Source organism: Anolis sagrei, chromosome 6 (assembly GCF_037176765.1).
Source record: "Anolis sagrei isolate rAnoSag1 chromosome 6, rAnoSag1.mat, whole genome shotgun sequence".
Taxonomy (NCBI): Eukaryota; Metazoa; Chordata; class Lepidosauria; order Squamata; family Dactyloidae; genus Anolis; species Anolis sagrei.
This window is the reverse complement of record NC_090026.1, coordinates 79,707,619-79,725,465: the sequence shown is the minus strand read 5'-3', so window position 1 is coordinate 79,725,465 and position 17,847 is coordinate 79,707,619. Positions and strand designations below refer to the sequence as shown.

General features: G+C 39.7%; 1 protein-coding gene across 1 annotated transcript in view; it reads left to right on the top strand.

Moving 5' to 3' along the window:
- Nucleotides 1–17,847, top strand: part of LOC132778638 (collagen alpha-6(VI) chain-like) — a 123,727-nt gene that overhangs the window by 66,273 nt on the left and 39,607 nt on the right. Inside the window, exons 5-12 of the mRNA XM_067470568.1 lie at nt 1,630–2,187; nt 3,942–4,508; nt 6,573–7,127; nt 12,287–12,850; nt 14,763–15,112; nt 15,476–15,554; nt 15,813–15,958; nt 16,876–16,968. Of these exons, the coding sequence (XP_067326669.1) occupies nt 1,630–2,187; nt 3,942–4,508; nt 6,573–7,127; nt 12,287–12,850; nt 14,763–15,112; nt 15,476–15,554; nt 15,813–15,958; nt 16,876–16,968 (2,912 nt within the window). The remainder of the gene's footprint in view (nt 1–1,629; nt 2,188–3,941; nt 4,509–6,572; nt 7,128–12,286; nt 12,851–14,762; nt 15,113–15,475; nt 15,555–15,812; nt 15,959–16,875; nt 16,969–17,847) is intronic.

Genomic DNA, 17,847 nt, shown 5'->3' with positions numbered 1-17,847 from the left:
AGTCCCCACGCCTGCCCAAAACAACTGGGCTTTCCCAATAGGGTGTCCTGATGCCATCTCTGTAACTTCCAGGCTAGCAGGGGACCACCCAACACCCCATCACCACCACAGAAGCCTTAAAAATTAAAAAAAAACTTACCAGGCTGCTATTATGCAGCTCCGGCAGGCCTCCTGGCACATATAAATGATGCACCAGGAGGCAGGAGGGCCAGGAGCAATTTTGCTCTTTCCTCCTCTCCCGTCCTCCTGGTGCATCATTTCTATATGCCAGGAGGCCTGCTGGAGCAGTGTAATAGTGGCCTGGTCATTTTTTCCTCTTAAGGCTTTGGGGAGGGGGAGTTGCGGAGGGGGTGGGTGCCCCCTCAGTTCTCCAGGCTCATGAAGCCTGAAAAACCAAGAGGGCTGTGGGGACTGACCCTTGGGTTGTACCAGGACTACCCGGGAGTCAGTCCCGACAGGTTCCATACCCTTTCAGGAAGGCCCAGGTCTAATGGGGGTATTTAATTAATTTGGGACAAAGCAGGGTTTGTCCCAAATTATTTATCTTTTACCGGAGACATTGTTTGGACACCTCTGGTAAAAGCCCAACAGATCCCACATTTTGGGGCCTATCTGGAAGGGCCCTGAGTCAAGTAAGGCAAAAGAACAAGAGTTGAGTAGATTAGGTCCCATGGTTTGGTTCCTATTGCCCCATCTCTACATTTAATCTTCATCAATAACTTTCTTCAGTCATCCACCTCTTGCTTCTTTAAAAGGCTGTTGTCATAATGCTTAGAGGGAATACTTTCATATAGACATATTAAGAACTGACTGGTTTATAGTGTAGATTCCACTGAATAAAAGAATACTGCCCCAAATAGTTGTACACTGATGTGCAACCAATAACATATGTGGAACTCTCTTGCAGAAACATTTGCTGACAATAGTGGTTGTATTGTGTATTGTGGCCAAAGAATTACTTCTAGTACTAGCTGAGAATCCCTTACCTGGAATTTCAAAATCTGAAACAGGCCAAAATCCATAATTTTCCACATGGTTCCACCTTGGCTTTCTGATGTGCACAAATTTTGCTTCAGGCACATTATTTTAAATATTGCATAATATTATCTTCAGTTAATGTGTGTAAGATTTGGATCCCATTTCCAGTGTGGCACATCATGTATGTATATGTAAAAACACGTATCCCACTTCCACCCCCATCCAAAATCTAATACACCTCTGGTCATGAGCATTTTGGGCAAGAGATACTCATCTGAGCATAAGAGAATTTACTCATGAGTATATCATCAATAAGATTCTGATCATTAGATTTCTCACCATGTGTTTGAGAAAAAGTGATTGAGAGAATATGTTGCTGCTGAGGTGCTCTTCAGGGGCTCATTTGAGTTTTGATCTTTCTAGTACACCTCATGAGTAAAACATGAACACTCTTTATCGGTACTACTAATTTGTACCTCTTCCATAGGCCGAGTTATACTAGTGGTTTGCCCATACCAATATAAATTCCTATGAAGCAGTCGATTCTGAAGGACCTTTGCCTATATTTTGCCTGCTTTAAAACATTGGCTTATGGTTATCTTTGGGACAAGTTTATATCAAAGGCCTTACAAAATCTTTCTATTCTTGCAGGTTGCTTGGACACAGAAAGAGCTGATATTTATTTTCTCATTGATGGTTCCACAAGCATTGGTCCCGATTCTTTTAATAAAGACATGAAGACTTTCCTGAAAGAAGTGATTAAAATGTTTACTGTTGGTCCTGATCATGTTCGCTTTGGAGTCGTTCAGTATTCAAACAGTCCCAGAACAGAATTTGAAATTGACAAACACATTACGAGCAGCAATTTAGAAAAAGCAATCAATAATATCCAGTATTGGACAGGAGATACTTATACTGGAGCTGCTCTGGAATATATGCTGCCATTGTTTGAAAGAGCAAGAAAGCAGCGGAATTATAAAGTGCCTACCTATCTGATTGTGCTAACAGACGGAGAAGCACATGACAAAGTGAAAGAACCTGCGGATAAATTAAGGAAAGCAGGAATTAATATTTTTGCAATTGGTGTGGGAGAGGCTAATGAGAAAGAGTTGCATGAGATTGGAGAATCAAGGGTCTATTTTGTGAATCAATATGCCTCACTGAAATACATCAAAGACAATATTGTTCAAGCTATATGCTCTGAAAAAGGTAAGAACAATCTCACTGTAAACCAAATTTCATTTTCAAGATTCAAGGAACCTTTTTCATGAAGAACTGTATATGAGATAAATATACAGTTCCAAGGTATGTTTCCATAATAATAGTCATTATATTGTCAAAGGCTTTCATGGCCAGGATCACTGGGTTGTTGTAGGAGAATGCCTGCCATAGATACAGGCAAAAAGTCAGGAAAGAATGCTTCTACAGCCCAAAAAACCTACAACAACCCAGACATTATATTACTGAAAGTTGACCATAAGTCACATAAAAAAACCTAGAGATTAATCAAATCCACAAATCACTATGTAATTTTTTTTTAACTTTTTCTGTTCCTGGTTTGAAATTGTTGTTCCCTGTTTACTTGAGTAGTACTTACTTTAAAAGTAGTTGTTACACTCCAGATACTTCATTTTTGTGGCTGCCACAAACTATGTTGATTTGGTCGAGACTCTATAAGATATCCATTGAAAAACTATAGCAAAATGTGCTATAGGATGTCTCACAAAAATAGAGTTTTTGCAATTTAATAAACCTTTTCCATGTTTTTAATGATAGAACCAATTAGGAAATGACATTTATAACCCAGGAACAAAAATCATATTTTATAGTGTAATCAAATCTACAAAAGTTAAACCTGCAAATGGATGGCTGACTGTACATCTGTTTTATAAAAGTGATGGGGTCACAGCTGTTAAACTCTTCAACAAGGAGCTATGAAAGAATTAATATCATTCTAAATATATAGAATTGTAGAATCATAGAGCTGGAAGAGATTTCATGGGCCATACAGTCCAACCCTTCCAAGAAGCAGGAAAATCTCATTCAAATCACCCCTGGCAGAAACCTTTATTTCAGTAAGCAAGGGGTTGCAGAAAGCAAGACCTGAGCAATTTAGAAAGGTGATGGTTGCATGTTGTTACCAACTTTGTAGAGTTTGCAGGTGCCAAAGACAGAAATTAAATCATAATCAAGCTTGGTTTTCATTTATTTCATTGATCCTCAGTTTTGGTGGACATAATCCACAGAGTCTTCGAGATAGAGGGGTCCACAAGCACCATCTAGCCCAATCCCTTTGAGATGCAAAAATGTACAACTAAAGCACACCCGAAAGGTTACCATTTAACCTCTATTCTATTTAAAGACTTCCAAAAATGGAGTGTCCACTACCTTCCAATTCAAACACTGTCAAACAGCTTGTAGCATTAAAAAAAACTACTCTGAATTCAGGGACTTTTTTGGACTCAGGAACTGCAAACAACTTACGTTGAATGTATTGATGAACAAATAATGAACTTTAATGGCCCTACTTTTGAAAACAGATCAACTGACCAGACTATGCGGAAACATTTGACTGGAAAACAACATTGAAAAGGTTGTCTGAATGAAGTGTAACACTTAAATGAGTAACAATAGCATGAGTAAAAGCCATGGACACAATTCATTTGTTAAAGTCTGATTAAAATTAAAAGAGTAAATTGCATTTTAAATCCGTTTTCAATCAAATGTTAAACCAATTAATTTAATTTTTAAATTAAAACCAAACATTTAAAAATGAAGTGCTTAAACGAATGCTAGTTGAAAAGAGGCAATTTCTTGAACCCAAGTAAAAAATCAAAATGCATTTGTTTGCAATTTCCCAAGATATTACTGAAATATGACATTTCTTGAACATAAGCAATATTTTTAGAATTGTTCAACCGTATTTGGTAAAAAAAAGAGTAACTATTTTCTTTCTATCACAGCTTGTAAGGAAATGAAAGCTGATGTTATGTTCCTGGTGGACAGTTCAGGCAGCATAGGGGTTGACAACTTTGAGAAAATGAAGACCTTCATAAAGGAGGTGGTGAACAGATATGACATTGGCCAAGACCGGGTGCGGGCTGGTGTTGTCCATTTCAGTGACACCAGTAAAGAAGTGTTTGCACTCAACAAGACGACTTCAACAAAAAGTGACATCATTCAGGCTGTTGAGGAAATGTCCCTCATAGGAAGCATCACAGAGACGGGAGAAGCCTTGAGATTTGTGTCTCAGTATTTTGAACCTGCCAAAGGAGCACGACCTTCTGTCAACAAAATTCTGGTCCTGATCACAGATGGAATAGCAACCGATGAAGTAAAAATTCCAGCCACAAAGCTGAGGAACAAAGGCATCATAATCTATTCAGTTGGAGTGTTTAATGCCAATAAAACACAGCTAGAAGAGATAAGTGGGAAACCCGAAAATGTGTTTTATGTTGAAAACTTTGATATACTAAAGAACATAGAAGACGACATAATTTTTGGCACATGCAGTCCCTATAAGCCAGAAGGTTAGTAATGCTGCTCTTGCTTCTTACCACTTATGCAATTTGTGTGGGTTTATATGTGCTGATATGTGTGGGTGGGTGTTTTGCTCAGCAATTAAAACAGAAGAATGGTCATGTCTACATGATTATTTTTTTTTAAAAAAACATACTCAAACCAAAGCTGATGCTGGCTGTCTTCATAGTGACTTTTAGAAAGGATCCAGAGGTTCAGCCCTTAACCTTGGTCCTCAGTAGGCAAAGTTGAGGGATATTCCAAAGTTTGCAGGAAACTCTGATGCATCCTTGGAGTTCGCAAGCAAATGGAAAGCTGAATTGAGTCTGTTTCATCGTGATCGACTGTTGTTGACTGTTCAGCATAGGGAGTGAGATAGTGGATGATCATTGTGACTCCACTGACACTAACCAGCCTCTGTAAGCAAGTGGCCATCACTGTTGTAGTCAGAGTGGCGAACCTGTGTGATCAGCAAAAAGAGCGTGTTACTGTATCCACCCCTTAATGCCCCCTTTATGACCTCAACAATTGTGTCTGTACTACAAAGCTCAGTTTTATAGTATAGGCTTCTTTAGGGCAAATGTGTCAGATGGTTGCTTGCTATAGTTATTATTTGAAGACTTAGTGTTGAATGAGTTAATGTCTAAAAGACATTTTCGTAGTCTTGGACTATTTGAAGATGTATATATTTAAAAACGCCTGTTTTAACTCAGTAATGGACAATTGGCTACATTTTTACTTTTTTGACTGGCTCTAGAGATGGAGCGGGTAATTGTTAGCAATAAGGAGACCACATTAGCCAAACAGGGAAACTTGTAGTATGGCTGGCGCATCTGCCAAAAAAATCAAAATAAATTCTGCCACAAAATTCCCTTTTGAGGTGTGTGGGCATTTTTATAATTTTTCAAGACCCTTGTGAGCTATTTTAGTAGGAGAAGAAGAAACATGTCCTGTTTTCTTTTATCTGTGAGGAGCTGAGGGTTAGAAAACAGTCCTTGTGGGTCACAAATATAAGACTTTCCCCCCTCTCCCGGCCCAGAGGTACCCAAGGTAAACACTACCTCCTGGACTCAATAAAGTTACCCAGACTAAAAGGATTCTCAACATCTCATCACATAGATGAGGTCACATGGGGTGATTCAGCAGCACCCAGGGCAAATTAGCAGTTCAGCAGGCAATCCTAGCACCATGCCTCACCTGCAGGATGCTTCCCCATGCCCAGGCATGTAGCCGGGGGGGGGGGGGGCTCAAGGGGCTTCAGCCACCCCCCCCCCCCCCAAATTCTTATGGTGGTCCACGAGAAGGCCTTACTGGTGCATTATTTAAACTGTTATGTTTATTCATATCATGATCTGATCACCATACTCAATATATCCCATATCCATGGGGGTATTCGGGTAATGATACAAAAGGTTTGCTAGGGTAGACCCTCTTTCACTCAGACTCAGCCCCCCCCCCCCCCCCGAATCAAAATCCTGGCTACGGGCCTGCCCATGCCACATAGCTGTTGCAGCTTGGCCCCATAGTTTTCTATGGAACATAGGAAGCCATGTTCCAAGGGAAGATTCCTGCACCACTTTTGGGACACTTCCTCCACAGGCCCCACCAAAAGTCACCGTACATCATGTGATGGTTTTGGGCAAGGAGGAAGTGTCTCAAAAGCATCCTAGGACACTTAATTTGCCTCATGTGATGAGGCTGTTAGAAAAAATTGTTCACAGTCATGCTCAAATTCTCTCTGTCACAAGTACACTTTGTCGACTTTAGGCCAGTTTATGATATTATTTTAATATCACCACTAGCAAGCCATTCACAATGTATACTGCAGTCATGTGATAGCATACACTCTCCACTTAATGTGTACTGTAATCATGCAATTCATATACTCTCCACTTTTTAAAGAGAATTTGAATCTTTAAGAGTAAAAAAAAATCCTCTAGAACAGGTCCTTAGCACTATGGAGAACTGCAGACTCTTGGGGAAGATCTCCTGAATTTAAGTCATTTTGAAATATTTGATTTAGTCCTGAGATATGAACAGTTGTATTAATGGTTTTTCTTTTCTTTCTTTTCCAGACTGCAAAAAAAATCTTTTAGATGTTGTTTTTGTAATAGATAGTTCTGGCAGTATAGGACCATACAATTATGCTATCATGAAGGACTTTGTGATTGACATCATCAATAAATCTGATGTTGGCAAGGACCGTGTTCACTTTGGAGCTGTGAAATATTCTGCTCATCCAGAAACTCTGTTCTACCTTGATGGTAACAAAACAGCAATCATTGATAAGATTAAAGATGACACACTTTTGGATGACACAACTTATACAGCAGAGGCTCTTCGACACTCTGAAGATTTGTTCACTGAAAGCCATGGCAGCCGCAAACGCAGAGGTGTCCCTCAACTTCTCATGGTCATAACTGATGGGACTTCCCATGATAAAGACCAACTTGATGCAGTCTCAACACGAATCAGGAACAATGGAATTACTATTTATGCCATTGGGATAAAAGATGCAAATCGTCAGGAACTTGAAATCATAGCTGAAAACAAAGATCATGTATTTTTTGTGGATACATTTGATGGACTAAAAAATCTATCAGTAATAGATAATTATTGCCCAACAGCAGGTAAGTAACATCCTTTCGCTGTGTTTATTTTTCCCAAATGTAGATGTATATGATAATCTAATAGCTCTACTGTGGACAGAGGTTGTAGTCTCTCTGCTAGAAATCTAAGGCTGGATCTACACTGCCAAATAATCCAGTTTCTGATCCCAGATGATCTCCCAGATTATATTGCAGTGTAGACTCATATAATCTAGTTCAAAACAGATAATCTGAGATCAGATCTTGGATTATATGGCAGTGTAGATCCAGCCCAGGACATTCTGTATGACTTCCTCCTTAAGAAATCTCTTGCTTACTTCAGGAGATTGCAAGTTCTTCCCATGTTATGAAGTGTATTTTCACCCAGATTCCTACAACCAAAGTTATAAGTATTACTTCATGCTGAACATGAAACCTGCTGAGAATAATTGGAGAAGTTTTAAGCTCTGACTACACAGTAGTAGGCAACTGTTTTTGTACTTAGTCATTCTGCTGGCAAATATGAGTACTGTAGAGATCAAATACAATACTTGTTCACCTATCTAAGCATCTCTACTTAGTGCATAACCTGGCACTTCTTAGGTTTATAGTGCTAGCTAAAGAAATTCTTCAGGTTTGCATTCTTTCTAAATTCTGAACCCTAGGTCAAATGGGCTGTAGTTAAGGAGGATATAAATCTTTGCTTCTTATGCTCCCACATGTAAGACTACAGTATTTCATAAGTATTAGCTGTCATGTGGGCGTTTTTATGACCTCTTAGATTTTTTTTCAGATTTCAGTGTCATTTTCTCCCCAAATTTTCATTTGTGCAGAAAAAACCCCCACACCCCACTGGTTCTGGAAAACAAAAATGTATAAGAAACCCTGTACTTTGTGCAATAAAACCAATACAAGTAGTCCCCAAGTTATAAACAAGATCGGTTTTGTAGGTTTGTTTATAAGTCGGAACAGGTATGTTATTAAGTATAACTCCTGCCAGATATATATGTTATGTATATAGCTTAGGTAGCAAAGGGAAGTGCTAACACCCCTGTCATGTTTGTTTTGTTGTCTGTGCCCCTGTTCAGAAGATTTCACCTCACTTTCTGTCCCTGTGATAATTAGATTTTGAAAACTTTGGCTTGTTGTCAAAACAAGGATTGGTGATAAAGCTTCAGTGGAGACACCTTTTCCCCATGATAACGCTTTCAGGAGTAGATTTCCCTTCCGAGGGGCAGATTTCTCTCACTCCCTGTTGCCTCACTTCCATTCTCGACTATGTGTCATTTGTAAGTTGGATGTTTGTAATTTGGGGACTGCCTGTAGCTTTATACAAATTAATTTTTCACAAAAGGTCTGTAAAAATATCAAAGGTCTGAGGGCATTAAAACCAATTTACCATTTTTTAAAATAGAATGCCTTGATTTATCAAAATATCCCTTTTCAGGGTCAAAATTTATTTATTTATTTATTTATTTATTTATTTATTTATTATATTTATACCCCATCCTTTTCAACCCCAAAAGAGACTCAAGACGATTTTACACATTAGCAACTATTCGATGCCTTAAAACAATAAAAAAAATAAAATAAGCATTTAAATTAAATATGCGTGTTTTTTTCTGGTCATTTAATTCTTCCTGAAGATCACATAGAAAGTCCAGAGACTTCAGAATCTAGCAGCCCACATTAAATTGGAACTTGCTGGCATGAATTCTAATAAAATAGTCAGATGAAAAACAGTGTCTGGCATCTCCTGAGGGAGTCGGTGCGGCTTACATGAGGCCGAGCCCACAATACAACAATTAACAATAACAGCAATAATACAAAAACAATACAAAACTCATAGCAAAATAAAAAAAAACAAGAACATTAACACAACACATTTAAAAACCAATGGCTGGGCCAAATGTGATAATTAAAAATTTAAGAAATAGTGCTGGGCATGAACAGGTAACATGTAATTGGAATAAAGATTTTGGAGAGGGAAAAATATGCAGACAATCCAAAATCATTATTAAAGTGCATCTGAGGATATATTGCTGGGAGTTTCCTTATTCTGGGAAGGCACACTGAAACAGTAATTCAAAGTAATGGTTTTCAGCTTTAATTTTTTTAAATGGCTAAAGCTATTTCAAAAGCCATCCTTCCATTATGAATTGGGGTGATCTGTCACCTAGAGTTTTAGATAATATCTTTAGAGATTTGATTGTGATAACAAGGGGTGTTGTTCTACTTTCGGAATCTTGAAAGTTTCTTGAAAGTCCTGAAAGGTGTTTTTAGTGCCAATCATCTTTCTTTACCTTAAGTGACTCCTATTTGTCTGATTCATCCCGGTATGTTTTAATTTTTTTATTATTTCAGTTTATTTAAAGTACAGAAGACTTTAAAATACAAAATACAATTATCACAGGGACATGGAACAGGAATGATACTGGGCTAGGCTGGCTTTTAAACTACGATAATTTAATATGTATTCTTAACTGCTTAATTTTAACTTCATGTCATATGAGGTCTGGTGTTGTAACTTAATTATTAGTGATTTTTGTTTAAATTTTATGGTTATTGTCATTGTTACGAACATTGAATATTTACCTTTGTTTTTTGATAATTGCCCTGTTTTTTGATAATTGCCCTGAGCCCCCACTGGGAGATAGGGTGGGGCATAAAGAAAGATGATGGTGGTGGTGATGATGATGATGATGATGATGATGATGATTATTATTATTATTATTTCTGTTAAATCTATATATATAAAATCCGAAGTGGCGTCCTACGGAGAAGCAAAACTCAAAAACCCCCCAACAGAAATTAACCAAAATTCCCATGCACATACCTCAACCCACTAGGTACAAACAAACCCAATCAAAATTAAAAACAACACAACACCACACTCACAAAACGGCAAAATAACTGAGCATGCGCATTGGCAGCCAGCCGCAAGTTCCCTGGCACGCGCACATGGCCTGGCGGCCAACGTTCCCTCCGCGCAAGTCACGCCCCCATCCTCACGCCGCGCTGCTTCCCGCCCTGTCAAAACCATCGCAACTCACCCTCCTTCATCTTACCCTGCTCATGGCGCCACACACACACACTCACGCCGGTAAGACACGCCCCCTCCCTCCCTCCCTCACTTCCCCCCCACTCCTTCCCTCCCTGTCTCACTCTTTCCCTCCTCCCACCCTCCGCCGGTAAGACACGCCCCCTCCCTTCGCCGCGGCGGGCCCAATCACACTCACGCCGGTAAGACACGCCCCCTTCCTTTCCCCCCACCCCTTCCCTCCCTGACTCACTCCTCCCCGTCGCAAACACACACACACACACACACACACAACGCTCCTTCACTCCTCCCCCCGCCGCCCACACACACCTTCCGCCACACACACACACATTCACGCCAGTAAGACATGCCCCCTTCCTTCCAGCACACACACACACACACACACACCCTCACCCCCCCCCCCCCCCGCGCAGCACACACACACACACAGGCTCCCTCACTACCTGTTGGGAAAGCAGCAGCAATGGCAGCAGCAACGGAGCATCCACGCAAGGAAGAAGGGGAGGGGGAGGGGGGGGAGGGGGAGGAAGAAGGTCCACGGTGCTTGAATGAAGGACCTTCCTTCTCTCCCTCCCTTCCCTTCTTTCCTCCCTTTCTTTCCTTTTCTTCCTTCCTTCTCCTTCCTTTCCTTCTTTCCCTCCTTCCCTTCCTTCCTGTCCATCCTTCCTTTCCTTCTTTTTCTTCCTCCCTCCCTTTCCTTCTTCTTTCCCTTGCTTCATTTCCTTCCCTCCCTCATTTCTTCCCCTCCTTCCTTCCTTCTCCTCCTTCCCTCCCTCCCCTTTTCTTTCCTTCCTGTCCCTCCTTCCTTCTTCCTTTCCTTCTTTTCCTCCCTCCTTTTCCTCCTTTCCCTTTCTTCATTTCCTTCCCCTTCATTTCCATCCCTCCCTCCTTTCTTCCCCTCCTTCCTAACTCCTTCCTTAGATCTCCTCCCTCCCTCCCCTTTTCCTTTCTTCCTGACCCTCCTTCCTTCTTCCTTTCCTTCTTTTCCTCCCTCCTTTTCCTCCTTTCCCTTTCTTCATTTCCTTCCCCTTCATTTCCATCCCTCCCTCCTTTCTTCCCCTCCTTCCTAACTCCTTCCTTAGATCTCCTCCCTCCCTCCCCTTTTCCTTTCTTCCTGACCCTCCTTCCTTCTTCCTTTCCTTCTTTTCCTCCCTCCTTTTCCTCCTTTCCCTTTCTTCATTTCCTTCCCCTTCATTTCCTTCCCTCCCTCCTTTCTTCACCCCCTCCTTTCTTTCCCTCCTCCCTCCCTCCCTTCCTGTCCCTCCTTTTTTCCTTCCTTCCCTTCTTTCCCTCCCTCGCTTTTTCCTTCCTTCCTGTCCCTCCTTCCTTCTTCATTTCCTTCTTTTCCTCCCTCCCTTTCCTCCTTCTTTCCCTTTCATTTCCTTGCCCCTTATTTCCTTCCCTCCCTCCTTTCTTCATCCCCCTCCTTTCTTTCCCTCCTTCCTTCCTCCTTCCTTCTTCTCCCTCCCTTCATGTCCCTCCTTTTTCCCCCTTCCTTCCCTTCTTTCCCCCCTCCTTTTTTCCTTCCTTCCTGTCCCTCCTTCCTTTCCTCCTTCTTTCCCATTCTTCATTTCCTTCCCCTTCATTTCCTTATTAAATGGAAGGGACAGTCAAGAAGTAATGAGAGGAGGGAAAAAGGGAAGGAAGGAAGGAGAGAAGCAGGGAGGAAAGAAACAGGTAGAGATGGAAGAAAGATGAGAGATAGGGAAAGAAAAAGAAGAAAGGAAGGAAAGAGAGAAAGAAGGAGAGAAAGAGGGAGGGAAGGTAGGCCACAGCAATGCGTGGCAGGGCACAGCTAGTAACATATATAATTCACAAAAGTGCCTGCATTACAAGGATTCTGCATTCATCCATGAATGAATTGATGGCCCTAGAATGTTCTGAAAACAGCAGTATGGGAAAATTTAGGAGGTTGATTCAAACTGTTTCAAAAACAATGCTTTACTTCAAGACATCTTTCACTCTAAAATAAAAAGACTACTATGTGTAGTGATATAGAAATGGAAATGCAAGACCCGGAAAAGGAAGATATGACGTTCATGCTATATAAAGAAATCTGGTTTTTGGTGGGTTGGAATAAGCACTCCCAGCCATGATTTGAAAAATAATAATACTAAAAAAATCTTATTTTCTCTTGCAGTATGTAACATCCATGCCGAAATTGTTTTCCTGGTTGATGGTTCCGGAAGTATTCCCATAGAAGCTTTTAGGAATATAACAGTCTTCTTGACAAAACTGGTTGATTTGATTGGTTTTAAAGACAACATAAAATTTGGAATGGCCCAATTTAGTAACACGTACACTGAAGAATTGCCTCTGGATCATTATCAAAACAAATCAGAACTTAAGGAAAAAATTTTGAATGTTTCAATGCAGTCAGGGATGCAAACATACATTGGAAAAGGTCTTAAAGAAGTAAAAGCCTTCTTCAAATCACCAAAACGCAGAGTGGCTCGAAATGTGCACCAAAAGTTGCTGGTAATTTCTGATGGAAAATCATATGACAACTTTATTCAATCTGCGGAAGACCTGAGAAGGGAAGGCGTTGAGATATATGCAGTTGGAGTGGGAGACATTAAACGTGCAAAACTTCAACAGATGACTGTTTCCCCAGAGAGGATATATACTGCAGCTAATTACAATGAACTGCCCAATATTACAAAGCGCATAACAGAGGGAATTTGTATAGAGGACGATAAATCAAGTAAGTTGAGTTCAATTTTTTAAAATCCATTTTGGTTTGTGTGTAAGAAAAATAGATTCCTGTTATTCATAGTTTAAGGTCATGCAAAAAGCCATTCTATTCAGCATCCTGAATATAAACCTTTTTTAAAAAAAATCAGTTTTCTAAAACTGTTAACTTTGTAGTTTTGGCTCTTAATTTCACTCTGCTTTTGACCTGTTTCCCCACCTCCACAAGAGCAGCAGTCTCCTACGTTTGTTAAAGTTTAAATAAAGTTTAAAGTTTGTTAAAGATACAATATATTTTAAATTTAATGCCAACAATGCACTCAAAAGATAAGTGCTATTTTCCCTTATTCTACCAGCAAACCTTGTATAAGTCATTATGTAATGCAAAAGAATAGCCTGTCACTTCAGTAGGGTCTCTGGATCTGGGTTGGTAGTTTTTCCAAGACACCACATGTTTTACAAAAAAAAAAAAAAGGAAATTGTGGCACACAAATTATTAAATGGTGATAACAACACGTTAGTGTACCCATGTGCATGTTGCCCCCATTTTAGGTTTTGACCACAATGACCCATGTTGAAACCACAGATAAGGAGCCTATGGATTAGGAGGGCTACTGTATTCTCTTATACATTTTTAGCAATATGTTCTGGATGTAGCAAGGTCAAATTTACATGCAGCTAAATTATATCATGCATCTTACCATCAACTGTATCACTAAAGACAAAGGCAGGCATGTTCATATTTAAATATTTTCTCACTTTTAAAAAATTGGAAGTTAACTCTTGCATGTATACAGCCTTCATGAGAATGCAATGCAATAGTTATAGCAGTGGTTCTTAACTTGTGGGTCACAGACCACCAGTGGGTTGTGAGGATGAAAATCTGGTCCGCGAGCCTCCTTCCTCTTTATTTATTTTATTTATTTTATTTCCACTTCTTTTGCACCACCTGCCACTCCTTCCTTGTCACTGACCATGACATATGTTCTGTATCAGAAACTAGAGCTGATGTGGTTTATCTAATGCAATGTATAAATCAGCACCCCAAACTGAATCGAAACCCTATTGGTACTAACGTTGGAGAGTGGTCCCTAGTCAAAGTGGCCCCTGGTCAAGTAGTCCCTGGTCAGTGGTCCCTGGTCAGGTGGTCCCTGGTCAAAGTGGTCCTTGGTCAAAAAAGGTTGGGAACCACTGAGTTATAGACTCCATATCAGGAGGTGAACTGCTGTTTATGTATTACTCAAAAACTTACAGAGTTTATACTCTGAATGATAACATCTTCATGAGGAAAGCCAATTGAGAAAAATATTTCCACCTCAGAAAAAAGTTGCTTTATGTGTGGTGTGGCCAACAGTATCCTCTCTTGCTTTGATCATATCACTAGCATGATTGTTAGAAAGCTTTGGGGGGGGGGGGCTAGTAGAAGGAGGCACCATCTATCTTCTTGTGAAATAATCCTTTCCTGAGAAACACAAGGAAGCTTGCAGGGCTTAAAGAGCTAATCCCATACTGAATATCAGGTCCACAGAAAAATATCCCAGTCTTTGCATACTGGGAGAAAAAGGACCAGCTTTATACTTGGTACTGGCCCATTTTGCCTAATAGTTGAAGACAGTCCAAATGTACCCAAGGACATTTCCACAGTTGCTCAGAAGCTAGTGGGGAAAGATATACCTGCATACCCCGGGCAAGTAGGGAGGAAGAAGCACACAGATGCTCATGTAGATGTACTTGTTGAGATCTGTATTCCAACATTCCAAAAACCTCAAAACAGCAAGTGAGAGAGCATTACATTTTCAACTTTGTTGAAATTTGCTTGATTTTCTTCCCCAATGGAGGTATTCATTGCTCTGTTTTTATCTTTGTTCAACAATTATTCCACAATTGTTTTCTGATATCTTGCTATTTTCATTTCCCTAAAACAGCATGTTTTGTGGATGTGCTTGTGGGATTTGACATCTCATCTCAGAAACCAAGGGATCACTTATTCAGTAACCAACAACTTTTGGAAACCTACCTTCCTGGTATAATAAAGAAGTTCACATCTTTAAGTTCTGTGAGTTGCAGTAAAGGAACAACGACACAGTTCAGTGTGGCCATTCCCATAGAAAATACAGATCAACCTCTCTTGGCAAGCCTTGAAGTTGACAATCAAAAAATCATAGAGAAACTCAGAAATGTTGTGATCAACAGCCCATCGCATCTCAATGTCAAGTTTTTGGACAGTCTTTGGAATTCATTTCAAGGCCTATCTGGTAATAAAAACCGAAGCAAGGTAATTTATTGTCATACCTAACTGATTGTGTAACAATACTGCATATAATGTTATACAACACAACTGTCAGCCTAACTCTCAAGGATAGCTGAGATTTAATCAACACACTCCTCAGCCTACAAAAGGTGGAAATTATTTAGGATTACATTAACTCTGACCTAGTTAGGGTTACTTTAATCTAACATTGATTGTATCCCTGGGCTAGAGGATGTTAAGATCTGCTGTAACATAGATCTCTCTTTCTTCCATCCCTTCTTCACCCTTTTCTTGCTCTTCTCTCTTTTTTCTTCTGATTTCAGCTACTGCATATATATTGTTTCTCTTTTTGATGCTGATGTTAACTTTCACTTTCTGATGTTGTAGGTGTTGCTTCTTTTCTCTGATGGCTTGGATGATGACATAGAAGCACTTGAACAAAAATCTGAAGAACTAAGAAAGCAAGGTACATTACAACCCTATTGACATCAAACCCACCTGCCTCTACCAGTTCAGAAGCATGTTGTTTGAACAAAGCTGAGTGGTTAATTGGCTACCTTTGTAGTCTATCAACTGCTCTTCCTTTTCTAGATATAATTTACTATCTTCTAATATTTGATCCTTGAGTGCGAGAGAGTGCAAAGTGATGTAATTTTTTTTAATTTTGTGGAGTGGGAATTGAAAACAATTCTGATTTTTAGAATATGTTTAAAATTTAAAATAGGACTGAATGGAATCATCACTGTTGCCCTGGAAGGAGCCACCAACATTCATCATCTTCAGTATATTGAATTTGGGAAGGGATTTGGATATAAGGAACAATTAACTATTGGCACACACAATATCGCTGACCAGCTGTTTGAGTATATGGTAAGTTCATGGTAGAAGAACAATTAGATTAGATTTCAAAACATAGCAGTGCAGTGCTTTGTACCATAAATAATAATCATTATGAGTTGCAGCGTGAATGCTGATACTTTTTTTAAAGGTGCGTGAAAAATGGCTCAAAAATGGCAACCATGTTGCTAGAACATGGCCACGCAGCCCAGAAACCGGAGAACAGTCCAGTGATTCCAGCTGTGAAAGCCTTTGATAATGTCTACTTCCTGGTTCTTGAATGGGGAGGTCAGACTAGTTTTTCCATTCATTATCCATTATCATTCAAAAGGAGCCCCCAGTGGTAGAGTGGGTTAAACCGCTGAGCTGCTAAATTTGTTGACCAAAAGGACACAGATTTGAATCTGGAGAGTGGCGTGAGCTACTATTGTCAGCCCCAGCTTCTACCAACCTAATAGTTGGAAAACATGCAAATGTGAGTAGATCAATAGGGACTGCTCCGGTGGGAAGGTAATGGTGCTCCATGCTGGCCAAAAGATCTTGGAAGTGTCTATGGACAATGCTGGCTCTTGGGCTTAGAAATAGAGATGAGCACCAACCCCCAGAGCCAGACACAACTGGACTTAATGTCAGGGGAAAACCTTTACCTATCATTCAAAAAAATCATAAAAATGAAGACATCTACCAACACAGCATGTGTTTAGTAGTGCTTTTTGAATGTTCAGTAAGCTTGCTCTCAAGGAAGTGTACATAGGATAGAGAAAACTTTATCCGTGAAGGGCTTACCAACAATAGTTCCCAGTGTTTAATCATTTAGGTTGTTCATTCTGGGTAGAGAAGCATTATCCCACTGTCCATGGGTTGCAATGACAACAATGTTCAGTACTGATAAACGTGCTAATAAGTTCAAAGAACAAGTGTTTTATCTCCCATGTTTTCTTCTTTTCAAGGACAAAATTGCTGAGAGAAAATGTTGCTGCCTATTTTGTAAGTGCACGGGCGAGAAAGGCCCTCCTGGACAATCAGGGAAAATTGGTCTCAAGGTAAGAACGGCTATGCTTCATGTAATGCAGATCAAGGTAAAATTGAGATTGACTGGGAAAACAGATAGTTTGTAACTCCACTGAACACCAAGTTATTCACTTTGAAGTTTGTTTTAATTTTTCACAAATAATGCAGAATCGTGGACTGTCGGAACACTCTTACAACATTATTTCTAGCTCTTCCAAGAAAATGCCTTATTATTTTTAACAAATGTGTCAAATGTAGGCCAAGGTTAACTATTGGCGAGCTTTGCTTGGAACCCAATTACTGTACTTTGCAACATCCAAATCCTTTTTTTTTCCAAAATACTTTTCAGTGTGAAACACATTTACAATGCAGCAATTAAATAATGATTTGTGGAGCAATGCTATACTGAATATGGAAAGGGCTGACTAAAAAGTACAAATGTCTACTAATATCCAAGCAAGCTGCTGTAGATGACAGAGAAATCATGTTTTTATTCCCTGAAAGCTTGTATGATTTTTTTTTCAAAAGCTATTCATCAAAAAACAAAAATATAGTTGTCAGAGAAATATCTGACAGGAGGAAATTCAACTAGTATGGTACCACTGCTGAGAAGTCTGCTATTTCCATACATGACTGCACACATTCATCCAGAAATACATGGACATGATTGTTGAACATGCACAAAAATAGAGAGGATTTAATCTTGGATGGCAACATGTTGCAATAGATTGTTTGTAGCCCCTTTGCAGCTTCCCAGATATCACCCAAGCTCTCCTAGTTATTTTGAAAAAACATTGGTCCAAAATTTGGGTAATAAACCATTGAAAATACTTTGGTCAATGTGATAGTCACTATTACAGTGAAGGTAATAAGGAATGGGCAATAACATTATCAATATCATTTTAAAGTCC